The 25875-nt window shown below is 53.5% G+C and overlaps 1 protein-coding gene across 1 annotated transcript in view; it reads right to left on the bottom strand.

Moving 5' to 3' along the window:
• The window catches only part of PKD1 (polycystin 1, transient receptor potential channel interacting), a 74154-nt gene that overhangs the window by 24651 nt on the left and 23628 nt on the right, over nt 1-25875 (bottom strand). The window contains exons 2-15 of the mRNA XM_062503302.1: nt 19359-19430; nt 18806-18877; nt 17300-17469; nt 14635-15303; nt 14206-14389; nt 11161-11375; nt 10143-10255; nt 9936-10062; nt 8793-9070; nt 7555-8271; nt 6407-6538; nt 4664-4839; nt 4178-4311; nt 3-3625 (exon numbers count right to left, since the gene is read on the bottom strand). Of these exons, the coding sequence (XP_062359286.1) occupies nt 3-3625; nt 4178-4311; nt 4664-4839; nt 6407-6538; nt 7555-8271; nt 8793-9070; nt 9936-10062; nt 10143-10255; nt 11161-11375; nt 14206-14389; nt 14635-15303; nt 17300-17469; nt 18806-18877; nt 19359-19430 (6682 nt within the window). The remainder of the gene's footprint in view (nt 1-2; nt 3626-4177; nt 4312-4663; nt 4840-6406; nt 6539-7554; nt 8272-8792; nt 9071-9935; nt 10063-10142; nt 10256-11160; nt 11376-14205; nt 14390-14634; nt 15304-17299; nt 17470-18805; nt 18878-19358; nt 19431-25875) is intronic.

The following is a 25875-nucleotide window of genomic DNA, read 5'->3' as shown; positions in this document are numbered from 1 at the left end:
ACCTTGGAGGAGGATGTGCAGGACCACTCGTACAACAACGGGGTCTGTTCCCCATCATCCAAGTTGGGATCGTAGGATTTCTCCCCATCCAAGATTAAGTCCTGAGTTTTGGACCAGACACGGTAGGACCCCCCATCAATGATTGGGACCAGCTTGCTCGGGATCACAGTCACATTGGCAAAGATGCTCTTGGACAGCGGGGTGTCTCCAAAGGAGACAATGAACATGAAACAATAGTTCCCAACTTCCAGGCCGAGCTTCGGGATAACCAGCTGGGGCCTGTTGACATCGACGTTCGGCAGCCGGATCCTGCTGGAGTCATCCAAGTTCATGCAGCTGGGGGCTCGGTAGATCTCCCACAGGTGCTCTGTCTGGTACTTGATGCACCCTCGGAGGTCAATCTGTGCCTCCAGGTAATTCCTCTGGGATCTCTTCATAACCACCTGGGGTGGCAGGGCCAGCTCCACCTCAGGCTCCTCGCACTCCAGGACTTTGACTGTGACAGTGAGCTGGGCTATGAAGAAGCTGATGAGATTGGTGGCATTCACCTCCACCAGGTAATCACCAGGGCTCAGGTAAGAATAGTTGGCCACTGCAACCCTGGTGGTTTGAGTGGAAGAGCCATCCCCAAAGCTCCACAAGAACTCAACGCTCCTGCTGCTGGGCACCACCACAGCTTCAAACAGCGCCGTCCTGTTGACAAAGGCATTGGTGGCACTGAGGGACACCTGGACTATGGGGTCCTGCACCTGTATGGTTCTGGTGATGTTGACACTTCCCAAGTCATTGAAGGCAGTGAGGTGGATCTCCAGCAGCCCTGAAGCTTCTGGAGCATAGGAAACACTCTCTCCTGAGGCAGCAACCACGGACCGGCCTCGCTCCTTCCACAGGCAGAACTGCCAGGAGAAGGACACGCGGGAGCCGCTGCCCACGTGGGCACTGAAGCTCTTCTCCGTGCCCGTGGGAATGCCCTCCTCACAGCAGTTCAGGAGCCTGACATCCTGGATGGGCTCCAGGACAGAGATGAGCACCTGGGCATGGGCGATGCTGATCTGGTTCTGCACGGTCACGGTCACCAGGTAATCGCCGCTCTTGGTGAACTCATGGCTGTACCTGGAGCCGTTGAGCACCACGGAGTAGTCCCCACTAATGCTCACCAGGTAACTCACAGAGGTACCTGACAGCATCCTGATCTCAAAGGTGACCTGCTCCCCCGGCTCCACCACCTTCTTGCTGGTGATAACTTCCAGACCTTGAATCCTGTCCAGCACTGAGATGTTCCTGCTGGCCAGAGCCCAGCTGATGTCGTTGGATGCGTTCAGATGGACGGTGTACAACCCAGCCACGGGGAATGTGACTGCCACGGACTGGCCACTCAGTGTGCCATTTGGTACCTGCCACAGCCAGGTCACTTCAGTCCCCCTCTGCAGCTCTCCCTCAAAGACCACCGTGGAGCCCGAGGAGACGTACCTACAGTCCAGCTCTGCTGTCCCTATACTCAGCCCTTCGATGACCTCCTCCACACAGACAGAAACAGTGGCATTGGTTGAATTCAGCTTGTTTTCCGCTCCAACGATGACCTCAATCATTCCAGGGCTTTGGAAGGAGTGTATAATGAAGGGTTCAGAGGTGACAGGAGAGGAGCCATCCTCCAGGTACCACACGTACGTGACACCAGTGCCACTGGTTATGGTGGCACTTATGTTCACAGAGGCATTAATAGCAGCTGGGCTGGGGAAGGCGTAGGGCTTTAGGACACCAAGGCTTTCAATGAACTCCAGTGTCCTGTTAGCAGTGGTACAGCCCAGCATGTTGGTGGCCTTCAGGTAGACAGTGTAGTTCCCAGCTTCCAGGATGCTCAAGGGGAAGGTTTTCCCAGTGAAGGACTGCACAGCATTGCCATCCCGTTGGACCACCCAGCTGTAGGAAATGTTTGTGCCCTCTCTCACCACAGCCTGCAAATGGAGTGTTTTGTTAGTTGGGAAATACATGTCCTCCACCAGGTCGGGGCTGACCACCTGCAGGCCCTCAATCTGCTCCAGGACATAGACATAGATGCTGTCCTGCAGCGAGCTGATCTTATTCTCAGCTGTCACGATGACGTTGAAGGTGCCCACGGAGCGGAAGGTGTAGGAAATGGTGGAGGAGCCTTGGATGGGAGTGCAGCGATCGCAGAGGATCCACGAGTAGCGGATGGCAGTGCCAGTCACCAGGGTGGCTACAAAGCTCACTGACCCATTCAGTGGCACCACTGTCCTGCTGGCATTGACAGTCAGGCCGAAGAGCCGCCGCTTCACAGTGATGTCAATGGTGGTCTCGTTGGAGCTCACGTCGTTCTGCCCCACCACTGTAATGCTGTAATGGCCTGTGCTGTTGTAGGAGTGGGTGGCCACTTGCCCAGGCTGGACAGTGCCATCCCCAAAGTCCCAGCAGTAAGTCACTTTGGTTCCATTCATGCTGGCAGAGAACAGGTAGATCTGGCTCAGCTCCAGAACGTCTGTCCCGTTATACTCAATCTTTGCTACCCCAACTGGCTCCTGTACCTCCACAAACGCCGTGTCGTTGTTGAAAGAGACATTGTTGGAGACGGTCACTGTGACCAGGAAGACCCCTGTGTTCTTGTAGGTGTAGCTCACTTCAGTCCCACTCGACCTGGTGGACTCGTTGTTGCCAAAATCCCAGCGGTAGCGGTACTGGTAGGGAGGCAGGGCACTGACCTGGAAGGAGGCCTCTTCCCCGAGCCTCACAAAGTGCTTGGAAGGGAGGAGGGTGACGTTGAGGATCTCTGGCTCCACACAGACACTGGTGAAATAGTGAGCCTTGTTAAAGCTGCTGGAGAGGGTCAGGGAGAGCGGGAATGTCCCACTCCGGGTGAAGTTGTGCATCACCACAGGGTCCCCGCTGACAGTGACATTGGATGAGCCATCTCCAAAAGTCCAGTCAAAGATGTACTCTGCAGGATTCCCCGTCACATAAGCGGTGAGCTGCACGTCCGGGTGCTCCAGGATGCAAGAAGTAGGCTCTATTTTGAGTACTTCCAGGACAAATATCCGCACAGGAACCGCCTGGGAGACAGAGTTCACAGGATTCACAGCTGTCACATTCACCGTGCAGTTGATGTCCTTAACGTAGACGTGTTCCACCACCGGCACGTGACTCCTGAGCACTGTCCCATCCCCCATGTCAAATGTCCAGGTGATGCTGTCCCCAGTCTGCACGGAAGCGTTGATGGTGACGGCTGCTCCCTGCTCCGCGGCCTCATCGGCGGAGATGCAGAGCCCCGTTATCTCCTCGAACACCTGGTAGCTCTCCACGGCCTCCACGCTGCTCACGGTGTTGTTGGCTGTCACGGTGACGTTGTACACCCCTCTGTGGGGGTAGCTGTAGGTCACTGTGGGCTGGATCTCTGTGAGCAGCGAGGAGCCATCCCCGAAGTCCCAGGTGTACACGACGCCGTACGGGGACGGCGCGGGAGTGGCTCGGAAGGTCACCGGCCGGCCCACGACCAAAACATCCTCCTCTGCCTCCACCTTCACGTCTATCAGGTAACTGTGGACGTGAACTGGGCTCAGGTGGGTGAGGTTCTCATACTGGTTGGACACAACAACCATCAGGGCATATTCTCCTGCATTGGGAGAGAGCAGAAAAAGGGCAGGGTGAGGATATGCCTGTCAACAGCTCCTCAGTGCTGTGGTGGGGTGACAGGGGCTGCAGGGGACACTCTGCTCCTGGGCTGTGCACACTCTGGGCTGCCCTGCTCCAGCCCAGGACCAGCAGGAATTACACCAAGTTGTGTGTATGGGGACCAAACCCCAAGAAAGGAGCCAGTCCAATGGGTAGAGAGAAAAGATCTTCTTCCTGCTCAGCCACAGAACAGACCTTTGCTGCTGCCCACCCCTCCCACCAGCCCAGTGCTTGCCTGCCCCTCATCCTTCTGCTGAGACTGCTCAAAAGGGGCTGAGTGTGGTGGACCTGCTTCTTACAGCATGGTCAAACTTCCCTGGGAAACAGAGTTAGAGAGGATGTCAAGTGCTGGAAACTTCCAGTCACTCCAGCTGTTTGCTCAGCAATCGGGCAATGATTTCCTAGCCCTACTTTTTCTGGAAGGTGCCTTGTACACTCCTCATACCAAAAATGCCTGAGTCTCTTCTTCCCCACAGAACCTTGTTGAGCATACCTGGGTCTTGGTAGATGTGTGAAACATTGTGCTCAATGACAACCTCATGGACATTAGGATCAGGAACAAGGAAAGACTTGTTGTAGGGAGGTTTGAACAGGTATGTCTCCTGGACACCATCTCCAAAATCCCACCTGGAGAAACAGGCAAACCATCTTACACTGCCCAACAGGAGAATCCCAGAAATCCCAGAGGAATCCTGGCTTGTCTTTCAGGTGAGGGCTGTGGCAAGTATCAAAGCAGCAGCTGTGCTGAGAGGAGCACAGCACTGGTAAGAAGAGGAAGAACCCAAATTAAAGCAGTGTTATAACACTTTAAATGAAAAGGATTTCAGCCTGAATTACAGGTGTATGACTGACCCCCCTCTCACAGGGATTTCACATTAACTAAACAGCAGCAGAGATGGACCAGGGAAGAGAAACTGTGCAGGCAAGGTAAGACGTGGACAGAGAGATCCTAAGTTTGGGCAAGCAGCAAAGGACTCACAGGAACAGAGCCTCCACAGCCGAGTCCACGTGAACCCTGGCACTGAACTCCACGCTGCTGTTCTGGGGCAGCACTGGCAGGGCACCCACCACGCTCAGGTTCCTCATCCTGTTCATCATCTCCACCGTCACGTTGTAGTTGACCGTGAAGTTGCTGACATGGTTGGAGGCGGTGAGCTGGGAAGAACAAAAATGGGTTTGGGGTCCTCTTGCTGCCCTCAGAGTGGGGCTTTGCTGGACTGAAGAAGCACCACCAGGCAGGTGAGCAGGTCAGGGCAGACAGAGTGGCCACATGTTCACCACTACTGCCAGTCCAAGGAAGGGCTGGGGCTACAGCAAGGGAGAGGAGAGGAGCTTCTCATCCTGAGGCTCCTCTTGCTCTGAACTTGCCAGCTGCCCCTTCGCCTGCTCCGATGTGCCCTGTAGGCACCTGATGCCACCAAGGGGACAAGAGCCACCCAATTTCCTCAGGAGAGTGGCAGAAAAGTGGCTTCAAGCACAGAGCAGGGATGGAAGAGGCTCACAGAACTAAGCACACACAAGTGCAGCTCCAGGATCCTGGTGTGGTTGGCACAGGGAGGGAGAGCAAGGCTGGGCAGAGGAGGAAAAGGGACTCAAGAGACTGAAGAGACATGACAGAAGTAGAGCAGAATCCTCATTATTTTCTAGGCATGTAATACTGACAGCATCTTCACCTTCTCACCTGCAGGAGAGCTGAGCTGCTGGCAGAGGGGTCCCTCAAACACATAGGTGACAAACCCTCCTGCCCCAGCAGGTAAGAGAGGCTCATGTCTGGGCTTCTGTGGACGTGCTGCACTGAACCCAGAGCCCCCCAGGCTAATGGCACCTTGGCAGCTCTGCAAGTGAAAGCAGCCCAGGCTCTCAGCACAGAGCTTCATCCAGCAAACTAGTGCTGCACCCAGCAAATTAGTGCTGCACCAAGCAAATTAGTGCTGCACCAAGCAAATTAGTGCGAGCGTGGCCACGGGACTGGGCTGGGGCCTGCTCAGGAGGCCAAGAGTCACCCTGAGAGCAGCTCCAGCACCTTGGAGCAGAGCAGACTCTGCAAGGCAGGGCACACAAAGATTTTCTGGCCAGAGATCAGCTCCTGTTCCACAACAGACAGCTCCCTTGGCCCAGACTCTGCTCCATCCTTCAGGGGCCATGGCAGAACCATAACGTTCCAGTCTGCACCAGGAGTAAGAAAACAGGACAGAGAACACAGGGGCCCATGGGAGAAGCTTTGTCCTGCCTGTGGAAGTCTTATGGTGCATCCTGACTCTGCCAGGTTCTGAATCCAGATTTCCTGCCTGCAGAGCAGGAGCTCCCTGCTAATTCCTGCTGGGGAGGAGGGGGAAACACAGACACTCCGTGAAAGAAAGGGGAACTTGGAGAAGAGAAGAGAAGAGAAGAGAAGAGAAGAGAAGAGAAGAGAAGAGAAGAGAAGAGAAGAGAAGAGAAGAGAAGAGAAGAGAAGAGAAGAGAAGAGAAGAGAAGAGAAGAGAAGAGAAGAGAAGAGAAGAGAAGAGAAGAGAAGAGAAGAGAAAGCAAGAGGAGGAACACAGCACAGCAATGTAAGAGCAGAAGAAACTACTTGCATTTGCAAGAGCAGCTCAGTGAGAAACAGCAGACAAGCACAGTGAAAACCTCAACTCAACTCTCCCTGCTGCTTTTCCTGAGGAGTCTGTGGGATGAGATGGAAACCCAGGGGTGAAATGGTGTCATGGGAAAGGCCTTGGCTTACCGAAAGCTTGTACACAGCTGGGCTTTGGTAGATAACGTTGAAGACAACATTGTAAAAAGTGAAAGATGGCTTATCATCTACTGTCCATCGGAAAGTCACATCTGACCCAGCCTCCATCACAGGGATGTAGCTCTGAAAGGCACGAGAACATTTCACACTAGTGCAAGAGAAAAACATGCCCAGCACTTCCCAGGAGATCTCCAGCTGAACTGGAGAGGGAGCAGAGCCAGACGGGGAGGCTCCCACACCAGCAGTGTCCTCAAAGCATGGCACAGAGGTGACAGATCATTTGTGGCTCTGCTGCTGATGGAGAAATGCAGACCCTGACTCCATAAATCTCCAGCAGAGCTGGGAGCAGAACCCACACTCCCTGCTCCTACAGCCCAGCACTCTGCTCTTGTGATCAGGTCCCTCTTGCTGACTAAAAAAATCTTCTGAAATCTTTCCTGCAGAAACAGCCTGGTTTTAGGTACACCTGAAAGCTGAGCCTCTGACCCTGGTCCAGGGATGGTGCCTGACCCAAAGACTGAAGGGGTTGGACAGGGCAGGTCCCTCCTCACTCCAACAGTGCCTCCTGAGCAGCCTGTGGCAGCAGGAAGGGTGAGACCGAGAGGTGCAGGCACAGGATCTGCCAGAAGCAGCCAGAGCTTGTACAGAGCATTTGGGGCAGGTACTGAGCAGCTTCCCAGGGCTGTGGCTCTGGGGATGGGGGACTGGAAAAAACAAGACTGCAAACACCAGAGGAACTCAAGACTTGGAGGGGTGAAACATCTCTACAGCTTCAGCCAGCTGATAAAAGGATTTAGCAGAGCAAATCTAAACACCTCAAGGAACGACTGCCTGGATAAGGCAAAACAAGGTAAATACTGCCCTTTCCTAATGCCTCTGGTGTCCTGGGGAACTGGACAGGCAGTGTTCCCTCACAGGACCTTGGGGGACCCGGGGGGGCCGTGCAGTTGAGCTGCCTTCCTGCTGGAGAGCACCAGTGCTGGTGCCACATGCTGTGCCTGCAGCAGCGCGGGCAGCACAGACTGGCAGCTGAGCAGCAAGCAGAGCTCCCCTGCCCCACTGCCCCCAGGGCAAACACACCCTGACAGCTACAGGGAAAGGGTTCAACCCACGAGGGACAGAGAGCAGCAAACACTCACCACCCGTGTGTTCAGCAGGACTCTGCTCTCGGGGTCGGGGGTGGCCCTCAGCCCACGGATGGGCTCCTCCACCTTCACCGTGACCGTGATGTTCTGGGAGCTCACCGAGTTCTCTGCAACGAGCACGTGGGTGCTGACACCCTCGCCAAGGCTGCCCAGCTGCACCACGGCAAACCAGGTGTCGTTGTTCTCCCTGGCACACAGCTGGGCCAGGGCTGCCGGACAGGTGGCCACGAAGGGGACACTGCGGTTGTCCCCCAGCCAGCTGGCCGTGGCGTTGACCCCCGAGGACAGCTTGACCAGCAGCGTGGTGTGGTTGGTGGGCAGGTAGACCCTGGAGCCCTGGGGGGCGGGGTGGATGACACGCAGGCCGGACACGCGGGAGGCCACGCGGAAGCTGCAGGACAGGTTGGCACTGAAGAGCCCGTTGGCCACGCTGGCACGGACCCTGTAGTGCCCGGGGTGCTCCAGCCCTGCGTTGTGGGGGCTGAGCACTGGCACCAGCTGCTCCTCGGCGTAGCGCACCCGCACAGAGCACACGGTGCTGTTTGTCCAGGAGGATCCCTGGGACAGGCTCAGTGCCAGCTCAGACATGTTCCTTCTGTCCAGGGAGGTGGCACTGGGGTGGCACTGGAGGAACGAGCCCGAGCCTGCGTTGTGCTGGATGCTGAAAACGTCCCCGGCCCTGACAAAGATGTTTTCTTTTCTGAATGTGACCTACAGAGACAGGAAAGGGTTTCTGATTAATGCCTCACGTTAAGAGTGGTCAGCACCCAACTCCTGCCCAGGCAAAATGCTGGATTTCCTGCCAGGTGGGAACCAACAGAAAAGGTGCAGATACCAACACAGCACAGGGAGACCTTTCACCACTCCGCCCTCCTCGGCCTCTGTGAATCAAATGTGCCAACAGAGAAACCAGCTTTATGCTCCATCTCCACTTTGTTAATCCATTGGGAAAAGCCCGTGGAATCTGCACAGCCTTGTCATGGAAACATGGAATGGTTTGGGTGGGAAGGGACCTTCAAGCCCATCTGTTCCACCCCCTGCCAGGGGCAGGACACCTTCCAAGACCCCAAGAGACTGAAGGGAGCCTGTGGCCTGTGTGATACTGGGCACATCCTTTCATTCCAATGGACTCCAGTGCCTCCATCTGCCACATGGGAACAACCCAAAATTACCCAAAGCCCTCAGGATAAAACTGCCCCAGCCACCCACTGGTTACAGCAGTATACACTGACCTGATACTGGGAAGAGGGGCCAGCTGGTACCATGAAGAGGAACTCCTTGAGGAGCTCATAGCTGGGCTGGCTGTGGTTGGGCTGCAGGGACCCAGGGGCAGGGCTGCTGCCAAAGGAACTCTTGGCACACTCGGTCCCATTGCAGCAGTTGTTGTGGGATGAGCACAAATTCGTCAAAGGGCACCACTGGAAACCAGGAGGACATTCCAGCAGTGTCCAGTTCCCATCATCCTGAGCACTGGGGAATGGTTCTGTAGCATTGTTCTCCTCCTGGAAGTCTGGAGAAGTGAAAGAGAAATCAGTGATCGCCACTCTGGTGAGTAACACTACAAATGCACTTCTCTGCTCCAAATCCACCATTTTTTCCACTTTGATGATGGCTCCACTCCTAGTAAAAGCTGCAACTGCAGCACATCCTGCTGCTACATAAATGTCCTGTTTTACTGGAAAAATCCACCAAGATCATTAAACCCAAAGTTGTCTCTTTTCCAGCGGGAACGTACCAATTTGCACTCTGAAAGCATCTGTGCTCCAGCAAAAGCCAGTCCAAGTGAAAGCAAGAGCTGGCCTTGACATTGAAAACACATTAAGCAACTTTTCTGAAGTTAATGTTTCCATGTCAAAGTATCAGCTTGTCAGTGTCAAAAAAGGTCCTTTTGTAACCAGCCAACCCTGCGGCTACAACAAACATTCTGCTGCAGAATTAATTGTTGCCAAAACTGTGACTGTTGAGCTGTTGTACAAGGAATAAAAGGCTTTTAAGATTATCTCATCCATCAGGAAGAAATGGGCTCAGGAAAATGTTCTTCCTTGTTAACCTGTGGGGCCAGATGGACCAGAACACATTCCCATTTGACATGTGTCTTCACAAAGTAAAAAGTACAGCTCAGAAGATTAATGAGCTCCTCCACATGTTCCTTACACTCACATTCTCCTCATGCACTGAGAGAGGTTTCTCCCTCTATTATTTTCTCCAGGATAACCACTTCTCTAAGGCTGTGGAACCTGCACTTTGATCTCCTCAAAAACCAGAATCGAACTTCTGAGCCTTTAAGGGTCAGAGGAGCAGAGGGGCCACAAGGCCAGCCCCAGTTTGATGGTGTCACCTCCAGCAACCCCACAGGCATTGAGGAGAAGCCTCACCTTCTCCATCCATCAGTCTGTACACCTGGAACCTCACTTGGACGGGCTGGTGCAGCTCCTGTGTCACAAACTCCAGGGCAGTGAGGAACCCCTGGTGCCTGAAGGCCAGCTCTGGGAACTCCAGCACCTGCAGAACACACATGGCTCTCACCTGCCCGTGTCCCCAGGGCTCCCTGGGCAGCAGCAGGATGAGAAAACCCCTCTCACCTCCTCAGCCTGCCACGGATCTGCCAGCACAGCCTCGCTCACATTCCTCACAGCCTCGTGTGTGGCAAACTCAGCGTCTCCCTCAAAGAAGTTTTCAGCGTTGAGGAGAACTCCTGTTGGCAAAGGAAATATTGGAACAAAGCCTGTGAGACTCAGCAGGACCTGAGGCCATTCCCTCCAACCTGTGAAGCTGCAGCAGGGCTTGGACCACTCAGGAAAGCAGGAGCTCCATAACCCTGTACCTTCTTTCTCCTTACAGGTGCCTTGATTTCTTTCTCCACCAGCACAAATAACATTTTCATACACAACGTTCAGCAATTTTGACTTCTAGGAACTGTGCAAGTAATTCTCCCTTCCAACAACTAATGATTTGCTTGGAATTTCTGACTACCCTGTGCCCCTGGACTTCTTGGGAAATGTGGCCATGACCAGCTGGATTCCAGCAGTGGCAAACACTGGTGGCTCTCTGGGGACTGGGCAGCTGCTGCTGCCCCTCTGACCAGGCCAGTGCCCTCTCTGGCCATGGCATTTCCTTCTCATAAAAATCTTTTCCCTTGTTTCATGTCCATTCTACCTCTCTTTCTTACTTCCTACACCAGCATGGAAGATTTGGAAATCTGAATAACCACAAACCTGCACATCACACCTCACCTGAACAACTTTTGAGCCACCCCAACATCTCCCAAAACACACAATGAAGGACACCAGGCAGCACCACGGCCCCAGATCCTGGCAGAAGCAGAAATTGCTCAAATAAGAGGGAAAAGCTATTTCCAGTGCTTTGCCTCAGAACTTTGCTCCTCTGTCTCCTTCTGCTCATGGCAAAGATTTGAGTTAGCCAAATTCTTCCTTTTGGGCTGAAGTTGGGTCTCTGGAAGTTGGCTTTGGGAATATTATTGCAAGTCACACTCATCCGATGCCCTGGAGGAGCTTCTCCATGCATCCCTCTTTTTCCACACCAGTGCCAGTGAGGGGACACCTGCCCAGCCTGGGTGCCAGCAGGGCAAGCAGAGCCCACCTTGTGGTTTGTACTCGCAGACGTAGCTGTGCTTGGCCATGCACAGGTCTGTGTTGCACTGGCCCGTGGGGCCCATCCTCACGCAGTGGTCAGCGTTGGAGGGATGGGGTTCTCCTGGCAGCCAGTTCTGACAGCTCTCCAGATTAAATCCTTCCCCTCTCTGCTGCGCTCCAGAGCTTGCAAAATCGTTGAATCCAATCCAGACATCGAGGCTCCTGCAAAAAAAAAAAAAAAAAAAGAAAGAAAAAAAAAATTTAAAAAAAATAGAAGGGGGAGGGGGGATTTCAGGAAATCATGAGTATTAGAAAGAGCTGGGACAGCTGCCATTTATGGTTGTCTCTAAAAATAATAACAACAGCTCCATCGGGGTGTCATGGGGTGCATTTCATGGAGACTTTTGATTACTAAAGGGTTTTAGTATCCACTCTACCACCAGAACCTCAGGTGGGGAGGCCCTGGAACAGGGAGCCCAGAGAAGCTGGAAGTGTCCAAGGCCAGGCTGGACAAGGCTTGGAGCAACCTAGGGTAGTGGAAGGTGTCCCTAACCATGGCAAGGGGTGGAACTGGATGAGTTTTAAGATCCCTCCCAACCCAAACCATTCCAGGATTCTGTGACCAGGTTGACTTGAGCCTCACCCTGCTCCAAGCAGAGCACTCTGTCACCAAACAACCCTCCCAGACTCTTCCAAGCCTGTTTTGAGTGATGAGGAATGATCTGGTCACACAGAACTGTCTGAGAAAGATGAATCCCTTAGAAAACTTGTCCTTTTCCTGGGCACACCTGTGGGATTTACCACAAACCAATTCTCCAGTGCAGGTGGGACTGGCACCAGTGCAGGATTAAAGCTCAGCTCCAGGTCAGGGAGTTCTGGATGCAGCTCCTGAAGAGGGTGAGCTCCTCAGCCACCATGGAAAGCCAGCAGCCAGACAGCTCAAGCAGAGGCTGGAGCACTGCAGGCAGCTGCACCCCACACACCCAGGACACTGCCAGGCTCCTTTTAGGAGATCAGATGTCCCTGCCCCATTTGGAAACTGGCTGAATCCCAGCAGAGATCTTGGTGCAAAGTGCTGAGAGGTCTCCCATAGCCACAAAGAGCCTGCAGAGCTGTTTCTAATCACACCCAGCAGAAAGGGAGGCATTTGTTCCATATTAACTTCCATTAGCTTCTCCATATTAACATTCTGCACCCTTCCAAGCTCTCAGCTCCTCCACGCTCCCTCCTGCAGGTGAACATCAATCCTGCCACACCCCTGCCTGCCCCAGTGTGCTCCCAGGGTGGTATCCTGGCTCTGCAAAGCAGACTGGGGAGATAACTGGAGGTAACTGGTGCCTCTCCACCTCCAGGCTCGTGCCAGATGAAATTATTCATGAGGTCATGCTGAAAAACGATGACAAAAATAACTTGTTCCGTGAATCAGTAGTTTTCACTGCAAATGAGATTAAAAAATAAATAAGGGCTGTGTTCTGCTCCTGAACCACTGGCAGGGAATTAGGGAGAGCAGGGTAGGAAAAAGCCTGCCTGCTGCCACCAGGAAAACTCAGTGGAGATTTTCCTTTTCTAATTCCAGCTATGATCTAACTGCAAGTCATTAGAAAAAAAAATCTAAAAGTAAGAAAGAAAGGAATAACTTAAAAGACAAATTGCTGGCTGGCTCCTACCCTACCCCACTGCCCAGCCCATTCCACTGCAGGGGGAACAGGAGTACTCTGAACACCCTTCTTTGAAGCAAGATGTGAGCTCTCCTCTGCCTCTGAGGAAGAACTGAGCTGCCTTGCTGGGGCAGGAGGAGCAGAACAAGCCTGGGGAGGCTGGGAAGGCTCTCTGTGCTGCCCAGAAAGTGGGCATGGATGGTCCCACCCTCTGCATCTTGCAGGCAGGATCCAGCTCAGCACATGCTGCTCCTGGAGAGGCCATCTCACACCAGCAGCAAAGGACAGGAGACCTGCTCAGTGCCCTAATGGGAAACACCTTCCTGCTTCTGCCATCTTCCCATAAGGACCTATGGAAGCTGCACGTTCCAAAATCCTGCAGCTCGGCCCTTTTTATCACCAGGGAAATCGCATCCTGGGGCTGCCTCCTTCATGTTTATCTGCACGGATTAATAAAATAAAAACAAGGGCTAGAGGGGGCTGGGGAGCAGAGGCTGTGGGGCAGCAGCTGGGGAACAGCCTCGCTCCCTCCGAGCTCTCGTGATTTCCGTGCGCCGCAGCCCGGCAGCTCCACACGCAATTCCTGCCACATCCCAGCACCCACGACCAGCTCCTAGCCCGAGCAGAGGGCCAGCCTCCCTTCCCCAGAGCAGGCAACACATGTTTGCAATCTCAGGATCCAGCCCCGTGTGGAGGGAACAGGGCACAGATACAAGTTTGGGAAGAAGGGGCTGTCAGCCCTCGAGCGGGAGCGCTCAGAGCCCACGTCACACGCAGCTGTTCCCTTGCATGTGCTTTCTGGGATGTGTTTGTGAGGAGCCCGTGTCCCACAGCTGCAGCTGGGAGTGCTGACAAGGGCTGTCAGGCCCTGAGAGCTCTCCTGGTCGTCCTCCCTTCCCCGGAACGACTGGCTGGAGAAAGGGCACTCAGAGGGGCAGATTTAATCAAAGGCTGACACTTGCAGCACCCTCTGTCTACAAAGCCCAGTCCTGAGGTGGAGCAGATGCTGCTGGAGAGAAGCACTGCTGCTTCCCAGGATGAGAGACAGGAGGGGAAAGGGTCTGGGCTTTGCTGCAGCTGCATCAAAGGGCACAGGATCCCTTTTCACATTTCAGAGGCATCCAAAGGCACAGACACAAGAAGCCCACCAATCTCTCACTTCCCAGTTGTGATTTCCAGCCATTCTGCCCCATTCCTCTTCTTCCCTCCACAGCCTTTAAGGAAAGAAGCCAAGCCCAGCAAGGGCTCGAGCTCTGCTCATTCCTCCTCTTTGCTCAGCAACCTCACCCCCACCATCTCCTCACACTCAGCCCGGGCAGATCCCCCTGCAGATGTGCCCTCAGGAACCCAAAACCTGTCCCTAAGTGATGCCAACCCTTCCCCTCCTCACTCACCTGATGACATGAGCAACCAGGAAGCTCTGGATGTCAGGGCTGCTGACAAAAGCCAGGTCCCCATTCCCAAGCTCCTGGCAGTGCCGCTGTGCCTCCAGCCACTCCGCCTTCTCCACTACCAGCTGGTAGCAGTGGTTATTTCCCGGGAAAACCAAGCCCTCAGGGGGGCACATGGGGTGAACTGCTGCAGGAAGAACACAAGAGTGACGTCCTCTCTACGGGCCACACACCCCAACCCCATCTGGGAAGAGAGGCTCCAGGAATGTCCCAGCCCTGAAGCCAAAAAACCCCATTTCCATTAAGAACAGAACACTGCTCAGCCAGGGAGCCTGGAGTGCCCGAGGAGTCGCCCCTCACTGGCAGGGGAGGCAGAGGGGAGGCCCAGGAGGCAGTGCCACCCTCCCCAGCACCCCCAGGAGCCCTGCTCACCCCTGCCCAGCTCTCCAGGCTCTGCAGTGATCCCATAGAGCACCGCCAGCCCGGTGCCGCCTCTGTTGCGGATCCGGATGTCCAGGCTCTCGTTTGCCATGACCAAGGAAGGACACTGCAGTTCCAGCTGCTGGGGTGAAGCCACCACCTCAATCTCTGCCTGCTCGTACAGGAGCCTGGAGCCCACGAGGACGGTGACAGTGACATTGTAGTGCCCGGGTAAGGCGTAGCTGTGCACAGCTGTGTGTCCAGTGGTGTTGAGAACCTCGCTGTGGTCCCCAAATTCCCACAGTAAAGTGCTGACAGCAATGGGAATACTGACATTGAAGAGCACAGGCTGGTGCAGGCTGTACTGGGGCTGGAGTCCTGTGAAAGACACAGGCAGCTGTGCCTGGAAGGGGAAGGGGATGAGTGAGGGGCCAGCACAGCCCTGCCCAGACAAATGCTCAGTGCAAAATGGCAAACAGCCGGAGGAAGAGTTTGATTCGTGGGCAGTTCCACACAAACACTGCCCCTGGGAGCTGAACCCCCCATATTCCTGGTCTTGGGAGTAACAGAGGGCACTGCAGGTCTCCTCAGTGAGGTTCCCAGGGTGGGCAGACGTGAAGAGGACGACAAGCTCAGCTTCCTCAGTGTGGTTGCCTGTCAGACACGTGATGTATTGAGCTCCTGCAGGACAGAACAGAAGATCTTCTTGCAAAACGCACTCTGGGATGCCATGGATTGGTGAGACCCTCCAAGAGAACCACTCCACACTCCTGGGAATGGAATTCTCCTGCTCAGCTCATACTCTGAGCATTTCCTTTTTGAGACTTGCCTGGGAAGTCTTTAATCCCCCAGTAACAGTTTTCAAACTCTTTATGCTAATTAGCGATGACAGAAATAACAAGCCAGTCACACAGATTTATGGAGCAGCAGCACTCAGTAAATAAAACAGGGCTTTGGAGAGCCTGACACTCCCATGGGACATGGAGCCGCCGAGTCTGACACTCAGAGGAGCCCACAGGACTTGCTACCAAGTGAGACCATGACAGAAGGGAATCCTTTGGTGGTAGCCTGGCTTGGTCAGGGCAGGATGTTTCACCACATGCTGCCTGGGACCTCCAGCAGCAAATCCAGAACCAAACACCCTTGGACAGTAGGACACTGGGGACACAGGGGAGACCCCAATGGACACTCCACCAAGCCAACTCCCTGAGGCACCTTTCTCCATGGGGAAAGCTAACAAGAGCTTCCCTCCTTGCAGGAAAATGTGGTGCTGGAGAGGAGGGCAATGCCAGACCCAGCTGCACCCGAGGGGGATGCAGGGATGCCCACGGAAAGGAACACCACTGGCACGGACAGGGAACAGGGACACACACGGGCATGGACACGGAGTCACAACAGCCCCAGGCCCAGAGGAACAGCCCATTCACTCGAGTGCCATCCCCCCTCTCTGGCTTGCACAGGGTGGGACGTTTCCCTGCCACAAACACCCAGGCAGGGCCTCTCCCTCAGCCCTGCCCACGCGACCCAGCCACGTCTGCGCCGCTGTTGCTGCTGGTTGCTACAACATCTCCCCCAAACATCTCAGCAGCTCCAGCCTCGTGTGATCTTCCCAGATCAAACCCATCCAACTGTCCAGCCTCCTCCACGGCCTTCCTGCAAATGATGAGCCACTTCTCCTAAGAACAGTCTCCCGAGAGGAGCACGGCACGGGAACTGCTCTGTTTTGCACCACCAGCCTGGTCATTCTTCATCCCCTGCCGGTCACTGAGAACTGTCAGGAGCTGGCAGGCTGTCCCAGCCTACTCCCATTATACTGAATTACCCAGAAGGCAGCCTCGCATTATTGTTTCCACACTGGCTTAAAGTAGTTCAAGAGGGAACAACTAATTATCAAGAGCAGCAACAGCGCCAAGTGTTTTTCCCTTTGATAATTCCTGCAAGATGCTGCAAGATGGGGTAGCTCTGCTAGGGGAAGAGGAACAACCACCACCAGGATTTTGGTCCTGGGGAACACTGTGCCTCACCAGGCAGCTCAGCTCGCTCCCACCAGCTCTGGGTCCTCATCCCTGCATCCTCCTGTCACACACAGCTCTGGGTCCTCATCCCTGCATCCTCCTGTCACACACAGCTCCCAGATAAAGGAGGTACCTGCTGCCTGCCATAGGAAGCCCTTGCTCTCCCTCCCTCTCTCCTATTCCAGAATAACCCAGCAGCCATGCAGGATTAGTTTCCTTAGAGCTCTCCCTGTTCCAGTGATTCACTGCCTGACATTTCTCCAGTAAAATGCCCCTGGAGCAAGTGGCTGTAGATCAGGGCAGTGCTCATTCAGCACTCCCAAAGTGCAGCCCTGCCACCTGCAAAGACCCAACTCAGCATGTCCTTGGGTGCCATCACCTCCCAGTTGGTTTCAAATGCTTGAGGTCAGCCTGTTCAGGCCCTGGGAGAATGAAAGCCTGAGCTGCAGGTCACAGAGCCAGAGTCCTGTGGTGTCTGGTCTGTGATCAGGGCTAATCTCAGCCCTGGTGTGACTGCCTTGGTCCTTAAGGCACCAGGGTACAGACTGTGTGACCAACATTTAATTAGAGAAGAACTGGTCACTCAGGGTCTGAAGAGAGCCCAGCTGCCCCTGAGCCCATCACTCCCATCCAGCCAGCTCCACCCCACAGCCTTTCCTTACCACAGGTGGCATTGAGGAACAGGATATCAAAGAGGGACAGGTTGGCCACCTCGGGGGGGTGGGCACATCTCGTGTCCGACGCCTCAAGGACTCTCACTTTTCTGTCTTCCACCCAACGGGGCAACCAGGACAGTTTGCAGTCACAAACAAATGGATTCCAACTTAAGTTTCTGTCAGAGGGAGATCAGAACAAGTTAGGGATTAATGTGACATGTGCTAAGCCTTAATTACAGCAGTGTGCTGAGCCCTCCCTGTTCCCATCTGTGCCACTCCACCGAAAGGCTTCGGAAGAACTGGGAGAGGAGTTAATGAATAGGGAATCAAGCAATAATTAACGTGATTTTTCTAGAGGCTAGAATTAGGCAAGTACTCCAAGTACTTTTTTAACTCTACAAATAAATGTTGCAATTAGAAGCAAATGACAGACACAATCATATATCTAAAATAATCTGCCATGCAAGAGCCCCAGGGTATGAGGGCAGCCTCTCCTGCTCAGGAGACTATTTACAGCCCCATTAAAAAATAGCTAAGAGAATAAAATTGATCTGTCAAAAAAAGAAATGCAAAGTCAATGATAATTTTTCCATGTGGCAGCTCAGTGAAAAGAGGGACACTTTAATTGCAGCTAAGCTTGATCCAAATTACAGCCTTTGGCACTCAGCTGTGAGCAGGACAGAGCTGGAGCTGTGTGTGCAGCTGATGCCAGCAGGGCTGGGTGTTTGCAGGGCTCAACCCCAACTGTGAGGCTGAAAACACCACTTTGACACCAGGCTGAGCAGGGACAGGCTCCCTGGGACACAGCCCTGGGCCTTTGTGTCTTTCCAGAGCTAAATGCAAAGCTGAGACTGCTCCTTGGGTCCTATCCTCAGGGACAACGTGGGGCTGAGCTTTTCTCTCATTTGCCAAGAGGGCTTGCACAGGGTTAATCCTTTGGCTCATCCAGAGACAGAACTGCCATTTGTGCTGTGACTTCAGGGATCCCTCCTAGAAATGTGTGGCTTCCCCTCAGCTCCCTTCACATAACATCAAAAGACTTGAATTAAAACACAAAACCTAACACTTGAATCACTTAAGGACAACATCTATAAATGGCTTGGACACCTCAGTTAGGACCCACCACGCTGCAGGAATCACTGGATGCTCCAGTCCCAGGGTGTGACCATACAAACAGGACAATGTGACCCAGAGCATGGTCAGAGACAAGAACTTCAGCAGAGCTGGTGTGGGAGAGAAGCCAGGAAGACAAGAAGGCAGCAGCAGAGGTTGGAGATACCCAGGAGACAGAGGCAAAGACCAGGAAGAGGCCAGGACTGAGGGACAACAGGACCCAGGAGCAGGACACAGCTTAAGGAAGGAACTGGAGACACCCCAAAAAGCAGCTGCTTGGGTGGGCACCTGCCCAGTATCTCTCCAAGTCAGCACAGCCCCCCACCCCACCAGGAAAGGAAGGAATGTTTCAGGGAAAGGTCTAAATAAAGAACTGGGGAACAAAGCAAATGAACTTACATTTCACTTAAATTAAATAAATTATCAAATATTCCATCTTCTAATGTAGAAATCTGGTTGTGGCTTATATCTCTGTAAAAGAGAGAAAAGTTTATCATGTTAGAAGCAATTTCCTCCTCACTGCACCTTTTTCCTGGGAGTGGGGAGGCCCTGGCACAGGGTGCCCAGAGAAGCTGTGGCTGCCCTTGGATCCCTGGGAATGCCCAGGGCCAGGCTGGACAGGGCTGGGAGCAATCTGGGGTAGTGGAAGGTGTACTTTAAGGGCTTTAAGGTCCCTTGCAGTACCAACAGACATCTTGTGATAATTCTCCTTCTCTGGCCTTGAGCTCCTCTCCATCCAGCAGTACAAGGATCAAACCCTGCCTAATTCCAAATGCCAGTAATTCCCAAACCACCAGACTGAGCAGCTGAAGGCCTCAGGGAAGGAGTCCGTGGACAGGACCACGTGGGGCTCGGGAGATGAGGTGGAGCAGGAACAAAGCAAACCAGTGCAACACGAGCTCAGCTGTGCTGGGGGGCACTGGGAGGACTGGGGGGCACAGCAAGTACTTACAGCTTTGCCAGTGAAGTCAGGCTCCTGAATAGCTCAACATCTAAACCACTGATCCTGTTATTGGAAAGATCCCTAGGGAAAGGAAAAAAAAAAACATTTTTCAGCCTTCGTTCAACCCCGTTTTGTCACACCTCCATTACCAGACCTCAGAAGAGCCTTTCTCCAAACTCCAGCCAGAATCCCAACTGGAAATGTGGTGTGTTGAAGGCAGAGCATTTCTCCCAGCCAAAGAAAACACCTTTCCCAAAACCATAAAGCATTTGCTGCTCATATAACCTATAAAAAGAGACCAGGAGTCTCAGGATGTGCCCCCACTCTGCAGCACACCTGGAGCAATTACACCATGCCACACGTGGTACTAAATGTGATGCATCCTCTTAAAAGATACTCAAGTCTAATCTATGTTCAAAGAAGTCATTAAGAAGTACTTTAGACTCAAGTAGTAATTAACTCAGAGAAAAATTTATGATGAACTTCCAAGTGTGTTTCTCGTGCCAAAGCCCTGATCAGTAATTACACAATTGGTGCGTCAACTCTACGTTCTAAACATCCTTTTATCTCTCTTTGGAAAAGCTTAAAATGGAAGAAGAAGCAACAAAGAATATTTTCCATTTGAAATCAGGACAGACTGTCATTCTAAAAGGAACTTATCTTGTCTTTCTTTAAAAAATCTCCAGTTGCTCCCAGTAACACAAACAGCCTTCAGCTCATCCAAACCAAACTGTCCATGCCCAGCCCAGCTCTCTCCTCACCCACCACCTTCCTCCCCAAATTTAAATGGCAGTCAGAGAAGAAGTGAAGGTTTCTCTCATCAGCCTCCACTTGTTCCCAATAAACTTCACTATTCGTTTTCAGAAAAATCTCCTCTGGCCTAAATTGTTCTTTAGCAGCATCAAAACATTTATTCCAAGCCCACGTGAGATGGTTCTGATCCTTCATGGATTTCTGGCTGAGCTCCCAGGAGAGGACAGGGCTGGACACACTTTGCCACCAGAGCCATTCTCCTGCCATCTCCTTTCTCACCTTTTTTCCTACAAACACCTCCTCTCATTTCTCTTGGCTGCCTCACCTGTTATTTCTACCCCTTAATCAAGCATTTCTTGGTTTGTTCTGACATTTAAACTTCATTTATCCAAATGAAAACAATTCTGCCAAACTGGCAGGAAAATTACGTATGATTCCAGGAAACTGGGGATAAGTAACAGGGATGGATGTCTCCTTAGAAGGTTTATTTTCCCTGATTTTGCTGTCTGGGAGTTCTTTGCCAAGCTGAGAGTGGATTCACTAGAGTTCACCAGCAACACCAATACAGAAATCCAAGAAATGTGCAAAATAAAAGTTCAAATTAGATAAAGGACGTTAACTAAAATATCCAATCACGCCAGCAATCTCTGTCTTGGAGCAGCTGGGACAGAGCACAGAGCATCCCTGGCTGAGCCACACTCTGCACAGGGGACAGCAAAGTCACCCCCAAACCTGCTCCCAGCTCCCATCTGGAAGACAAGCTCAGACTGGAATCCAGGTGCTTCCAGCCAGGACAGAGCCTTGCTCAGCCCCACCTCTCCTCATTTTGTGTACTCTGAACCCCTCTGTCCCTACTGCACCCATGTGGGGAAGGACCAGAAGGACCAGACCTCCAACCAACCACCTTACAGGGAGACCAGAACAAATATTTCCCTTCTCCTCTGAAATACCTGGAAGTCACCCATTTAGTTTTTAGGCAGCACCTCAAGTCCAAGAAAAGGAAATGGGAGTTTCAGCTCAGATGCCTTCCTGCTCCTCGCGCAGACAAGCAAAACCTCCAAAACAAACCATTCAGCTGCTACAAAAACAGGGCTCTGCATTTCCAAGAGCCTCTTCCAAGGTGCTCTTTGGCTTCAGGGGGAGTCTGAGGCAAGGGGAGTTTGGGGAGGTGTCAGGACACTCAGATCCTGTTTTTGGGGTGCCAGCACTGTTGTGTCTCGCGGCTGGAGAGGGCTCCTGTGCCTTGCTCTCCCTCATCTGCTGATAAAGGACCTTGGCTGGCATCCTGCACACTCCATGGGCCAGGTGAGCTCAGCTGAGCTCACCCAGCTGAGCACCATGTCCCACAGCCCAGCGTGCAGGGATGTTCCCCCACGGCATTCCCAGGGGAGAGCTGGGGCTCAGCTCCAGAGGCTGAACCCCTGGAGGCTGCACTTAACCCAAGCCCTGACACTTTGACACTTCACAACTCAGATGCAGCCCAAGGATCCCAAGCACTTGGTTCTCACCTGTCTCCCACACCCACAGGTACTGCTGAGCTCCATCCAGCCCAGTACCTACAAACCAGGGCAATTCCCTTGCCTTCATTATCCCATGAGGAACTGCTATAAAACCTCTCAGTTTTCACTCTTCTTGACCTCCTGGAGGTCTGCAAGGGAAGCAGAGCTCCTGCTGACAGCACAGCTGGCAGAAGTGAGGAATGGTGATGGATCCAGTGCCTGTCACCTCCAGCTGGGAGTCAGGGAGCTGCCTTCTCCCACTGCTCCCTCTCCATGGAAAATCATCTTATGCCTCCCTGGCATGGGACAGGTGGCTGTGAACCAAGCTGGGCTGCAGATAAAAAAATAAACCAGGAAATACTGAGCAATAAAAGCCAAGGCAAAGGCTGTGGGACACAGCTCAGCCTGGCAGTACCACGAACTGCCACGACTGTATTTTCCCAGCCCACTGCCAGGCTGGAGGAAATTCAGAGCAGGTTCAAAGTAGAGCTGAAGCCAGCAGCAAACAAGGCTCTCCATTGACATTCTCTGCACACACAGCCTGACGCCTTCCTCACGAGGAGAAAGAAAAAGGTCATTTCCTATGGCTGGGGGGACTTCAGGAACACGCTGTGCCTCTTGGAAAAGGGCAGCCATGAGGCACAACTTCTCAGTCCTGCCTCAGTTTCCACAGCTGTAAAACAGAGCCATGCAGTGTCATTCTGTGGGACATGGGGCAGCACCAAAACTCACCAAGCAGGACATGAAGTGTGTTACTGAGAGCTCCCCACACTGCCACGCTCCACTTCCCAGCCTAGCAAAGGGAGAAATTCAAATATTTCTGGAAAACGGAGGTGGTTTAGTGAGGAAGTTCACGTGAAGCTTTGGGAAATAAAGGATTATTTAGTAATGAGGTCATCAACCTAAGCTTTGGGAGCCTTCAGCTCCATCCCAGCCCTGCTCCATGCCTGTGTGCATCTCTGAGCTCTTTGGAGCTGTGGGTACCTCACAGAGAGGGTGAGGATGGATCCACCACAGACACCACCAGCCTGCCCATGGACTTGGGGAATTCTGGGGGAAAAGGCATCAGGAACTGGCTCCTTCCTCTGCTGATGGAAGAGGAAGGGAGCAGGAGGGCTCAGTGCCACCCACTCCACCCCTTGCTGATGCTCAGAAACCCCCTCAGTGCCAACCCAGGGGTTATTCCTGCACACTGCTGTGTTTTGGGCACTGCTGTTTGCTCCCTCACTCCACAGAACATATAATGTTCAGCAGAGTATGGGCGGCCCCGCTGCCAAACCTGATGTCATGCTCTCATTATGTCATTTGTGGGCCCGCTCTGCCTCCATCTCCCAAAAAGGGAGGGAGGGAGGGAGGGAGAGGGAGGGCAGAACTTCCCCAGCCCTTTTGGTGCAGGGAGCCCTGCCAGAACAGTAATGGGAAAAGCATCCAGAGATGGAGAAGTGTCTGAGCGAGAGGAGCCCGCGTGGCTGGGGCAGAGCACAGCTCAGGAAAAACGCTCCGGGTCTGTAAAGCCACAATCAGGGCTGAGGTTTCTGTGGGGCAGCAAAGCTCCAGAGGGGCCAGAAAAAGACCTGGAGACCCAGCAAAGCCCAGCAGTGCTCCCATTTCTTACCCCATCATGCAGCCTGTGGCTGCTCCTGGATCCCTGGAAATGCCCAGTGCCAGGATGGATGGGGCTGGGAGCAGCCTGGGATAGTGGAAGGTGTCGCTGCCCATGGCGAGGGCTTTAATGTCCCTTTGAACCCAAACCATCCCAGGACTCTGTGAAAAGCCTGGCTGCACCACTCCACACCCTGTGGCCGCTGAGAACAGGGACATGTGTGATGGCTGGTGAGACACAGCAAAGCCCAGAGCCTCCAGAACCTTCCATCACCTGCCAGATCCACAAAGTGCCCCAGAGATGCCCTGCACAGCCCAAAGGCTGCCTCCCACGTAGCCATGGCAAACACCTCCCTGTCTCCAGGAACAAAAGGCAGCGTGGAGCTGATCCTGCCTGACACACGGAACAGACTTTCAGAAAAGAGCAGGAAAAAACTCTGTGTGCTTTTGCCTGCCTGAGCCAGGAAAAAATTACAGGTTTTTGCTGATCAGATTCCTTTTTTTTCTTCGTCTTTTGGCTTGCACCTCTCCAAGGAAGCACAGCAGAAGCAGCAGCACTTGTGTGCAGGGGTGAGGATAGAGATTATTTCCACAAATGGTTATGGAAATATGAAAAACCACGGACTTTCCTGTGTGCTGGGGACAGGGAACAACGCTGTGGTCCTGCAGTAGGGACAGGGACACCCTGCCTGGCAGGAACAGCCTCACAACTCTCCTGCACCAGGAGCTCTCTGCCTTTCAACACAGAGGGGAAACAGTGCATCTTCATCCCCAGTTACTGGTTTCAGTGCTGCTGAAGCAGGGATTTTCCAAGGGAGAAGGATTCCAGCTCCCACACATCACCCCCAGGAGCTGCAGCCCAGCACCAAGAGGAGCCTTTCACTGGTGGCAGGCAGCTGTGAGCACCCTCATCTCCCCGAGGCTGTCACAGCACGATGACAATTTATTTGTTCATTTTGGATTTATGAGTTTCAAATGCTGGCCCAAGCCCTTGGCTCTCTCTGAGGAATTTGCCCCAAAAGACTTTTTCACAAAAATTCAACTAAAAATAGAATGTTTTTCTCCCTACAGCAAAATCCTAATTGTTGATATGAAATGCAAGGCAGGATGAGCATCTTTGCAATGTTCTGTACACTCTGTGCTCTCCTGAAGAGAGCAGAGCACTCCCAATACGCCCTGGCAGGGCAGCAGCACCAGGAGCAGACCCAGATGTCTCTCCCAGCTCCTGCAGGACCATGAGCAGGTCACTGCATCACTGTGGGCTCCCTGAGCAGGGGGATGAAGCAACGCTCCTCCCTCTCCTCACAGACTTGCCTCATCCTGCTCAAGCCTCTCCCTGAGCACCAGAACAACAAAAACCTTGGATTTGCAGGAGTAAATCCAAGGTTGGGGCCACGGGCTCTTCACAGCTCAGCAAAAGGGGCTGTGAGAGCCTGTGCTCTGAGAAGCAAGGAGAAGCTCAGAGCTCGGGGCACCCCAGCAGTCCCCCCTGGAGCAAACAGAGGAGGTGAGGCTGCAAACACCTGCAGGATGCACAACCAGGGCACCTCTGCCACAGCCAGGGGACCCCCATCACAGCCAGGGTGTCCCATCCATGCCCAGGCCACCCCCACCATGATCAGAGCACTGCAATCACAGCTATGGTACCCCAGCCAGAGCATCCTCACAGTACCCAGGGCACCCCTGTCATGGCCAGGGCATCCCAACCATGGCCAAGGTGTCCCAACCACAGCCAGAACATCCTCACAGTAGTCAGGGCATCCCTGCCACAGCCAGGGTGTCCCAACCACAGCTAGAACATCCTCACGGTAGCCAGGGCACCCCTGTCATGGCTAGGGTGTCCTAACCACATCCAGAGCATTCCAACCATATCCAGGGCATCCCAGCCACAACCAGAACATCCTCACAATAGCCAGGGTGTCCCAATTACAGCCAGAACATCCTCACAGTAGCCAGGGCACCATTTCACGGCCAGGGTGTCCCAACCACGGCCAGGGCACCCCAAACAAGGTGAGGATAAGCCTTCCCTGCAGGTGGGAGCTGTCTGCAGAGCAGCTGTGGCTCCAGGAGCAGCTCCTCACATCCCTGCAGCCAGCAGCTTCCCGCAGACTTTCCCAAATAAGGCTGAGGAGCCGCAGCAGGGATGGAGGCACTGCACAAAGGGGATGTGTTACCTCATGCAGCGACGTCATGTTCTGGCAGGGCTGTCCTGGAGCCATGGCATCATGTGCTCCATCCCTCTCCTCCCCAGCCAGGGGGCTCCCAAAACCCAGGACCCACAGCTCAGCTCCTCTTACAAGTTATTCTTACACTGAGCTGATTTCATCTCTGCATTCCCAACACCCAGAAAACAGAGCCAAGGGGAGGGGGACATTGGGGTGTCACCTGGGGTGCTTGGGGAGGCCAGGAAGGTGCTCCAGGGAGGTGGATACAGGGATGGCCACCTTTCTGAGAGGTCCCTCCCAGCTTCTGAGCCACCCCAGTGACCAGGAGCCAGCACTGAACGTGGTCCTTCCCTCACTGCCAAGAGGTGACTTCATGGGGCATTGAGCAAGGAAGAAACCTCAGGCACTACCCAGCCCTGTGACACCACAGCAAAGGATGGGAACAGCAGAGACCTCCAGCTTGGGAAAGCAGCAACCCAAACACTGAAATCAAGCTGATGTCCATAA

The sequence above is a fragment of the Cinclus cinclus genome, chromosome 16, assembly GCF_963662255.1.
Source record: "Cinclus cinclus chromosome 16, bCinCin1.1, whole genome shotgun sequence".
NCBI lineage: Eukaryota > Metazoa > Chordata > Aves > Passeriformes > Cinclidae > Cinclus > Cinclus cinclus.
This window is presented reverse-complemented; position numbering and strand designations above follow the sequence as displayed.